Genomic DNA, 10,677 nt, shown 5'->3' on the forward strand with positions numbered 1-10,677 from the left:
TTAACTTTGCTATTAAACATTAACAAGAACTCAACAGCTGGAGCCATGGGAACATAGTGCACAAAAATGCTCAGATATGGGTAAGTCAGATTCATCTTTTCTCTACACAACAAGCGCTTCATGAATGCTAAAAGGAAGAAAGGTCACAATCTTCTAGAAAGGAACTTTGCAACCTTTGCTTTAGAGATTAAGTTTTTAACATTGCCGAGAATAGATGCATAAATAAACGCAGTACCTGAAGGAGACAGTGGTTTGCCATGGCTCGATAGCAGGCCCTATAGCTCTTCATTGTGGGCCTGTCTCCTAAGCAGTATCCCCATTTCTTCACCATGTGAAAGCGTTTTGCATGCCAGATGTGTGTTTCCAGCCAGATATTCTTCTTTTGCCTGTGATTGAACACTGCCACCAAATCTGTATGACGCCGCCTGGCTTTACGACACTTACTCTTTGGGAGTTCCTTTTTCTGATGTTCAGGTTTCTCTGCCTGTTAAGTCAGAATACGGGATAATATGCTGCACTGCCTTTATTTACAAACTGGAATCCAGAGTGATTCAAATAACGCGTCCTACAGGACAGTGGTTTTCAACCTTTCTACAGCTGGGGACCAGCCAAAAAACAAAAACCACCTTGGGAACCGCTGAGGCAGAAACAAAAAGCACCACACAAAGTATTCTGTGTATTAGTTTGCAAACACAATACCAAAAAAATGAAAATTTTCCAGAACCACCAGAAACTGAGCAACACAAAAAGCCAACAAAAGAACAGAATACTGAAATTGGTGCAGTGTGGCTCCCCTGAGCTGCCTATCCCCACCCTGCCTCCCCTGGTGCCACTGGTGCACCACCTGCAAATGCTATGCCAACCGAGGAAGAAGTGCTAAAACACAACCAGCCCCCAGAGCCCCCCACAGACCGGTGGGAAATCTGCGGACCGGCACCATGGTCCATTGCTAAAGGATACTAAGACTGTCATTCAAGGTCCCAAAGGAATTGTTTGGTGCCAAGAATCACCAATTTAAAAAAGAAATAAGGGAAACTCTTTGAAAAGGAGATGGCCATGTCCAATTGTGTTACCACCTTCTGATCAACAGTGTCGACAATCTGACACTTTTTGAAAGTGTGAACAAATAAATAGAGTATTTTTTATGGCAGGTTAAGTAGAAAAATAAAATGAAGAATCACCTCTATTCTGGCAAGTTCACGGAGTCGTCTGGGTAGGCGTTTGATATTGTGACTCATAGCTCGTCTCCTCATGTGTCTAGGAAGAGACTGAAACACTAAGGTATTGGAAGACTTCTGTGTAACAGCCTTTAACATAGCCTTTATTTCTGCAGCACGAGCTTGAATGAAAGGAGACACTGAAATAAAAATAACTTTTTCAGAAAATGTCATTTGATGAAAGCCCTAAATGAGAGAGTCTACATTTCGTGACAATAAGGCTTGAAAAAATGCTGATGTACTACACTCCATACAGTTCCATTTCAAATTGCATCTAGCAACTTTCATGAACATGCAGAATGCTAAAATACAGTTCACAGGCATAATGCTGTATTATTCCAAAATTATCATTTACAGATTAAAAAGTCTACCTATAGTTGTAAAAGAGTGATGAAAATCAAAAAGATAAAAAAATTCAAATAACGCAGGCATTCCCTTTTAAGTATTAAGATATAGTAGTCCAAGTGTGCAAACAGTTAATTCCGATGCCATTTATGAACAAGCCTAACACCATGACGTAAAACCTGTTCAAGTTATAAATTATAGAACTATAGCATAACAATGGGACAACTGAACAACTAATCAGATCTAAAAATCTAAAAACAATGCTGCTGCTGGGGAGGACGCCGCCATCTTGCTGGCTGGCAAGTGCCAGGCGGCCGCCCTTGCTTCTCCGCCCTGCCGGCACTGGGTGAGAGCCACACCGAATTGGGGGCAGGGCGCAGGGATGGGCCGCTGGCTTATCTCGCCGGACGCAGAACTGGGCCCCTCTCACCCCCTCCCTCCGACCATCTGCTGCCACTGCCGTCGAGCCGGGGAACACTGAGGGGCGCTCCACTGGACCCCGCGGCCATCGCCGGACCCACCGGGGCCGGAGGACGCCGGCCGGTCAATGCTGCTGCTGCTGCCGCTGGGGAGGACGCCACCATCTTGCCGGCCGGCGAGTGCTGGGTGGCCGCCCTTGCTTCTCCGCCCCGCCGGCGCTGGGTTAGAGCCATGCCGGATTGGGGGCGGGGCGCGGGGACGGGCTGCTGGCTTATCTCACCAGACGCGGTCGGGGCCTGTGGCCAAAGGGCGGTCACCGCCGTTTGGGGGCCGTGTGAGGGCTGGGCTGGCCAGGGGCTATGTTGTCGGCCAGGAGGTGGGATTGCTAATTGGATTGGGATGTGTTGTGGGGGGTTTAAGTGTTTTTAGGTGTTTTTAGCTTATATTTTTAATGGAGTCATTCTTGGCTACGAATATGGGGTTGCCTGGGGAGCGCGTGGGCGCCGCCATTGGGGTGGTCATGGGCAATGGACGTTATGGTGTTGGGGGGTCTAACATGTCCACATAGGAGGAGGAGGGACAGATGGCTAGCACCTTTTCCTCTTTCTGGTTATTCCCCCAGCCTGAGGGTTCCAGGTAGTCCTGTCAACCGCCCCCCGGGCCTGTCGGTGCTGCTGCTTAATGCCAGGTCAGTCCACAATAAATCTTCCCTCATCCATGACTTGATTGTGGATGAGGGGGCCAACCTGGCTTGCATTACAGAGACCTGCGTGGGAGAGGGGGAGACGTCTCCCTCTCTCAACTGTGCCTGCCCAGGTATCTGGCCCAGCACCGACCACACCTGGAGGGGAGGGGAGGGAAGGGGAGGGGAGGGGGGTCGCTTTGGTTTACTGAGTCTCTATTTCCCTCATGGAGCTTCCTGTCCTCTCCAGGCTGGGTCTAGAGTGCCTCTACTTGGTGTTGGGCGACCGAGGCAGACTGGGAATTCTGTTGGTGTACCGTGCACCCTTCTGCCCAACAGACTCCCTGCCTGAGCTGACGGAGATCGTCTTGGATTTGGTGTTGAAGATTCCCAGGGTGCTGGTCCTTGGGGACTTCAATCTCCACGCCGAGACGGTTCTGAACGGGGCGGCTCAGGACTTCATGGCTTCCATGGCAGCCATGGGGCTGTCTCAACACATAATTGGCCCAACCCATGAACGTGGACACGCTCTGGACTTGGCTTTCTCAACGAGGCAGAAAGAGGGTGATCTGAGGGTGAGGAACTTGAGTCTGACACCCCTGTCATGATCAGATCACTTCCTCGTGAGGTTTGAGCTTGAGAGTTGCCTTTGCCTATGTAAGGGTGCGGACCTGATTGCGCTGGTCCGCCCCCAGAGCCGGATGGATCTGGATGGACCTGAAGGCCTTGGGGGATTTCCCGGTTGATAAGGCTGGTGCTCCTGTCAATGCCTTGGTTGAACTATGGAATTGGGAAATGACCAGGGCTATTGACACAATTGCTCCTAAGCGTCCTCTCCCACCTGGCAGAGCCCGTTCATTCCCTTGGTATACACCTGAACTATGGGTGATGAAGCGGGTTGGGAGACGTCTAAAGCTTAGGTGGAGGAAATCACGGGATGAATCTAACCAAACACACTTAAGAGCCCATTATCGGGCCTGTGCTGTGGCGGTGAGTGCGGCGAAGAAGAAATTCTTCTCCGCTTCCCATTGCCTCCTCACAATGCCGTCCGGCGGAGCTCTTTCGGGTGGTACAGGGGCTGGTACACCCGGGCCCAAAGAAAGGTCTAATGCCACCCTCAAAGGCCCGCTGTGACAACTTTGCCAGGCATTTCAGGGAGAAAATCGCTCAGATTCGTCACGAGCTGGACTCTACTAGCGAATCAGATTCTACTGGGGAGGTGCCAATGTTGCCATTTGGTCCACAATTGATGGATGAGTTTATGTTGCTGCGGCCTGATGATGTGGACAAGGTGCTTGGACAAGTACGTCCTACCACCTGCTTACTGGACCCTTGCCCATCTTGGCTACTCAAGAAAGCCAAGGACGGGATTGGGACCTGGATCCTGGAGGTTGTCAACGCCTCTCTAAGGGACGGCCGGGTACCTGCCCCTTTAAAGGAGGCGGTAGTCCGGCCAGTCCTAAAGAAGGCATCCCTGGATCCAGAGGTGGCTGCCAATTATAGACCGGTGGCCAACATCCCGTTCTTGGGCAAGGTGTTAGAGTGGGTGGTGGCGGGACAACTCCAAGCACTCTTGGATGAAACTGATTATCTGGACCCATTTCAGTCCAGCTTCAGACCTGGATACGGTATTGAATCTGCCTTGGTCACCCTGTATGATGACCTGTGCAGGGAGAGAGACAGGGGGAGTGCGTCCCTGTTGGTTCTCCTGGACCTCTCAGTGGCTTTGGATACCATCGACCATGGTATCCTTCTGGATAGGCTTGCGGGATTGGAAGTTGGAGGCACTGCTTTGCAGTGGTTCCACTCCTATCTCAATGGCCGATTCCAGAAGGTGGTGCTGGGGGACTATGGCTCTATGGAGTTCCGCAGAGGTCCATTTTGTTCCCCTTGCTATTCAACATCTATATGAAACCACTGGAAGAGGTCATTAGGAGGTGTGGGCTGCGGAATCATCAGTACACTGATGATACCCAGCTCTACCTCTCGTTCTCAACTAATCCAGGTGAGGCAGTGGCTGTACTGAACTGGTGCTTGGCCGAGGTAATGGACTGGATGAGGGCCAATAAACCGAGGCTCAATCCAGACAAGATGGAGGTCCTGTTGGTAGGTGGGTCGGGCTTCGGGATGGGGGACCTGGACCTTGTCCTGAACGGGGTTGCACTCCCCCTTAGGGACAGGGTTCACAGCTTGGGAGTGCTCCTCAACCCAGAGCTGTCATTAGAAGCTCAAGTAACAGCGGTGGCGAGGAGCGCCTTCCTTCAGCTTCGGTTGATCCATCAGCTGCGTCCCTACCTGGAGAACGACTGCCTGGCAACAGTGACACACGCATTGGTCACTTCCCAGTTAGACTTCTGTAACGCGCTCTATGTGGGGCTGCCCTTGAAGATGGTCCGGATACTTCAATTGGTGCAAAATAGAGCTGCCAGGTTGCTGACGGGGACTGGGCGTTGTTCTCATATAACCCCAATTCTCCGTCAGCTTCACTGGCTCCCCACTGAAGTCCAGGCCCAATTCAAGGTGTTGGTTATCACCTATAAAGCCCTCAATGGCTTGGGACCTGGTTATCTAAAGGCGTGCTTGCGTCCATATATGCCCTCCTGCCCCCTGAGATAGGTGAAGGAGGCCCTTCTCCGGGAGCCCTCCGTGAAGGATATTAGGAGGGTGAGTACCCGGAGGAGGGCCTTCTCTGTGGTGGCACTCCACCTATGGAATGTGCTCCCCAGAGAGATCTGTCTGGCGCCATCGTTTTTTGGCACCAGGCCAAGATCTTTCTATTTAAATGATATTTTAATTGTTAATTGTTGTTTTTATTTATTGGTTTTAAACTATTGCCGAGATGCTCCGAATTTTTAATGTCATTCTATCTTATAATGTTTATTTTCTTTGTAAGTTGCCCTGAGGCTTTCTGTGATGGGGGTGGCATAAAAATGCTATAAATAAATACATAAATAAAAATACAATCCTATGGGAATTTAGCCAGGGAAAAATAAGGGACTGCCCATCTTTTTTCCATCTAAACTTGCATAAGATCGCTTGCTAAGACATTTAATTTACATCAAAGAATCTGATGTACAGTTGACTAAAATCTCAGATAATGCTTTTGCACAACTGCTTTGAACTTCTTCCAAACACAGCAAAGGGCAAGCCTCAGCCCTCAAATCATGTTGAAAGCAGGAGAGGAATGCCAGAGCTTGCCACTTTAGTAGTGTGCCTCTGAAGTACAGAACAGCTGTGGGGATGATCTCTATTCATTTTCCAGCTTTAAGCATAGAGGTGAACAAGGGCTTATCCCTGGCTTCACATTGAATTTCAGAGGAACATGGCCTCAGGAACCAGTAAATATCTTGATTTGGTCAGCTACCATGGTCAATCAAGTGGCCACTTGGTTGGCCTGCACAAGAAAATCATGATCCCAGGAGACTAGAAAAGAAAAAGTTACAAGAGACCAACATTTCCTTTTTATAGGACTCAAAACAGTTAATACAGGTACATGCAGACAGACAGGTGTAAGTTGATTGCATACTACTACATTCTGTGGATTCAAAAAACAATTTGGTCACAACCATGATATAGCTTTATAGCATATTATTATGATTATTATTATTATTATTAGAACATTTCTATGCCGCCCCTTGCCGAAGCCTCGGGGCGGCTTACAACACAATAAAATACAATACAATACAAAAATAACAATATAAAATTAAAATTAATAATATAAAATAAATAAAAAATATAAACGATATAAAAGAAGTTATAAAAGAAAAGAGAAGAAGTCGCCCTGGCCAGATAAATAAGTAAATATTGTTAACAATTAAAATGATGTTTAAATAAAAAGGTCTTCACCTGGCGCCGAAAAACAAATAACGACGGCGCCACATCATACTATGCTATAGCTTTATGTGAAGAGAACAAGCAGCAGCTACTGTCAAGCTAATGTATTTGCCCTTCCCTCTGCTCATCCAGCACAGCTGTGAGAAGCAGAACAGAAGCTTTTGCTTATAATGTCACAGCTTGACATTATAGCCAAACCTTAAACTGTGGATAATGTTAACTATGAGTGAACAAGGTTCAAGAAAGCCAGTGTGGTGCAGTGGTTAAAAGCGCGGGGCTGGGACTCAGGTGACCTGGGTTCTAGTCCCAGCTTGGACAACTGGGTGTCTTTGGGCCACTCATAGACTCTCAGCCCAATCTTACCTCACAGGATTGTTGTTCTAGGGATAAGACTGAGAGCAGCAGGAGTAAGCCACCTTGAGTTCTTGTATGGAAAAAGGCAGGTTATAAATCTAATAAATAAATGATCCATGGATTGAAACTAGTTTATTTCAGACAAACGCAGTTAAAATTAACCACAGACTGGGGCTTTAGCAAAACTAGCTAACCTAACTAGAAGCAATAACATCTGTGTTCCTCCTTAGACTCAGTGCAGGAGTAGGGGATCACTTGATCGCTTCTCTGCACACTGAAAACTACATCTAGCACTACAATCTAGCACACCTTTTCTATGAAGGGTCACCGAGTCATAAGAAAAGTCAAATGGGGGCTATATCTAACAATGGACCAAGCCACAGCCAAAGGAGTATAAACAGGACTGTGATCAATCACTTCAGGTCACATTAAGACAGTTATTGTGGCCTAATTTATAACCTATCATTTAAATGCACAGACCCAGAGCAAAGATTGACAGGTCTTCATAGTTGCTTACCTGTTACATATTTGGGCATTCCATGGGTAGTTTTTTGATGTGAGAAGCCCTGCTGTGAGGTTTCAAAGTGCAATTCTGTTGATAAGTCAAAGAAGAGTTTTATATTATGATGCATACTACAATCTAAATCACTGATCTTAAAAAAAAAAAAGATATTTTCAGTTATTTAGCAGCAGCTCCGCAGTTTATTAACTCTCTTATTTAAACAGCATTCCAAAAGGAGATTTATGTGACAGGATGCTACTTTATTGCAGAAGATATTCACATGGCAGCATATTTAAAGGTATTTAATATAGTCAGATTTTGTTGCAAAGAACAGACTGGGAGTTAAGCTACAGTTAGCACTTGAATATTTGGGATGGGGTAAGCAACCTTCTACCCTCTGTGTGCTTAGGACTACAACTCATAATCAGACCACCGGCCATGCTGGCTGAGGTTTAGGGGAGTTACAATTTAAAACATCTAGAGTACCTACACCTTATGTAACTACCATTAAGGGCAGCATTCATCTCAAATCTCTTGAAACTTCAGGCATGTTGGAATATTGCTTTGTGAAAAACTTAATTACAACATAAGAACCCATGCTACTAACCCATAATTATTCATGCTACAATACGATCCCTAGTAACTGTTTAATCTTTCAGACCAAAACCAAGTTATAAAATTACCTCCTATGGATTATAGGAATTCCCTTGAGTCATAACTAGTCTCTCCTCCTCTATGTCTGGTTTAACCAAGGACACAATTCTACATGCAAAAGCTCCCAAGTTTTATTCCATACATATTGAGGTAAACATGATTGGGCAGCATATGAGGGAAAAGATCATTTGCTTTAGACTTGGGAAAGGCACTACCAGTCAGGAAGAGAATGGTGAACAGAGAAATGGTCTGACCTTGTATAAGAAAACATCCTCTGCTCACTGCAAGACAACTGGAATGCTGTTTCTCCAGGTTAGGAATGAAAGGCAGTTTCTCCTACCTTTTTTGGAGTGGCACCTTCAGGCTCCTTAAGCAAGGGTTGTAGCTCTTGTGCTGGCCAGATCCCTCTCCCTGAGCTTCCAAAGTGATACAAAAGCAGCACACAAAAGAGCTATTTCTTAGTAAGCTAGCAGATACCCTTCCCTGAAATCTTCCCTTTTCTCATTTTTTTATCAACATTCCTACCATTCTGTGCCACTGTGCTCCCTTCCTTTTCTCTTTGAGGTGCAACAGGCAACACCTCATGGGGGAGGGGAAATAAAATGTGCCCTTGGGCTTACGAACTAAAGCCACTCAGAACAGGTTTTATTCCTCTTTCAGACTATCAATGAAGAGAGTAAGTTGTAACAGTCACCTTGTTTCTTGCGTTGAGTAGTTCTGTCATCACCATTCCGAAAATACATTTCACTCTGGCCAGACCCACTTTCAGAGGGAAAGGTCACACTGGCAGGCTGGTTTTTCATCTTCTTGGCCCTTTTCTTCTCTTTTGCATTTGACATTTCTGCAGTACAAGAAAAAATGATTACAGATACCATCACTCTCTAATACTGAGACCCAGTGAATATATAACTATAAGCAACACAAAAAGAGACATTGGGGTATAAAACTGACTAAAGTCTACAGATCCTCAAACCATTCTGTACAAAAGCAGCAACAACATAAAGAACAAGCCATTGCAGAATTAAGATTAATAGTAACAATCTACTCAAACCGAAGCCCATTTATTAATGTAGATAGCACAACAATGGGTGGTTAGCCCTACTTAGAAAAAAATCCATTAAAATGAAAGCGATTTAGATTATCTTCTGATAAAACCCAATATTTTATGCACATAGATTTTTATTCTTTAACTGTGGAGACTGCTTCCTTCCCAAAGTTCTTGAAGCAGTTACTGCATTTATACATGCCACCCAATTCCCACTCAAACAAAAAAGTAAACAATTACTATGACATAAACTAAACTACATTAGCTGAGATATTGCACAGTAATGTAATGCTGAATTGCTTTATTCCACTCTCCTGGATTTTTGTGGAGTCACCCTCTCAGACTGCAGAGCTGGATGATGATTTGGCTTCTGCTTCTTACTGCAGCTCCATCCTTCCTACATCAGCAACACATGCTGTACAAAGCTGTTGCTCTGTCTTTGGTTCATTAAAATAGCAATAGATGCTGGATAGAAAAGAGCATTTGGAATCATTAGGCTACTTCTGGCTCCCCTCTGTCAATGAGCAAATAAGAGGCTATGAAATGGGAACCTCTGCATCTTTTCCATTATATTAATTTGTACAGTGTCATTGCAGATGAAGGTCTATATCTGAACAACCCTGGTAAAGATACAAATATAGATTGCTACACAAGCCTGAGTAGCCTGAAATAAAAGTAGCAAAGGAAATATGGACTTTTTCATATTTGAAAAGCACCTATTAGACACAAATTCCAAAAATTCTTTTTTTCACCCACCACTACAAACTCACTCTCTTCCCCCATCCATTAATACAAGGACAGGGTTAAACCAACACAATAACTCATACATAGGACAAATCATGATTTGAAACATGGGTTTTGCTGAGATAGGGTTTACTATGCAAACCATAGTGAATAAACCATAGTTCACTGACCAACATTATGTGTTCTCTTCATGGCTTGTTCCTAGTTAACAAACCATCACTTGTTAGTGCAGCTGGGTGCAGGCAACACAATAACCCACACTTCAAGGGCAACCCACAGCTCATAGGCATCCCTCACTCATTCCTGGAGTACATGGGTTATTGAATTGCCTGAAATTAGTGATGGCGATAGTCTGCCACTGGTTGTCCACCACGAGGTGCACTCACAGGACAATACTGGAGCGCGAGGCATTCCGTTCTGTGGGCCTGTTAAGAAACATGTTTCTAAGCGGGAAATTCCGGCGCTTACGCTACGGAACACACCTCCCCTCAGCCGTTAGCTAGGCGAGCGCCTCTTATTAAGAGGACGCATTTCCCCGGCCTCCTGCCTCGAGCACCACTTAGCGGGCCAAACCTAAGCCCTGTCCCCGTCCTGTCCCACTCCTCTTTATCATCCCCACTACCTGAGACTGTACCGGCGCTGCGTTCTCGGGGCGTGAAGCTTACAACCTGCCCTGGACGAGCCAGGCCGTCACTCAGCAGTACCTGCCACGATTCTTCCGGCCGGCCAACTGGCTAACCAGCCACGCTGCGCTCACTTCCTCCAACCGAAAAAGCTTCACGCACCTCCAGCCACCGACTCTTTCCCACAACTTCCGTCCTGTTCCTACACTCTAGACTGCATCCCCCATAATCCTCCGCAACAAGAGAGGCTACGGTGG

General features: G+C 46.1%; 1 protein-coding gene across 3 annotated transcripts in view; it reads right to left on the minus strand.

The window, feature by feature from the left end:
* Positions 1–10,617, minus strand: part of POP1 (POP1 homolog, ribonuclease P/MRP subunit) — a 30,418-nt gene extending 19,801 nt beyond the window's left edge. The window contains exons 1-5 of one of the 3 annotated variants that reach the window (XM_044424200.1): positions 10,502–10,617; positions 8,703–8,849; positions 7,370–7,444; positions 1,182–1,357; positions 236–484 (exon numbers count right to left, since the gene is read on the minus strand). In XM_044424200.1, coding sequence (XP_044280135.1) covers positions 236–484; positions 1,182–1,357; positions 7,370–7,444; positions 8,703–8,847 — 645 coding nt within the window. In that variant the 5' untranslated portion in view covers positions 8,848–8,849; positions 10,502–10,617. Of the gene's footprint in view, positions 1–235; positions 485–1,181; positions 1,358–7,369; positions 7,445–8,702; positions 8,850–10,419 lie in introns of all 3 variants that reach the window. The other 2 variants (XM_044424201.1, XM_044424202.1) reach the window with 2 other exon arrangements.
* Positions 10,618–10,677: the final 60 nt, after the last annotated feature.

Source organism: Varanus komodoensis, unplaced genomic scaffold (assembly GCF_004798865.1).
Source record: "Varanus komodoensis strain SLA01 unplaced genomic scaffold, ASM479886v1 scaffold14_1, whole genome shotgun sequence".
NCBI lineage: Eukaryota > Metazoa > Chordata > Lepidosauria > Squamata > Varanidae > Varanus > Varanus komodoensis.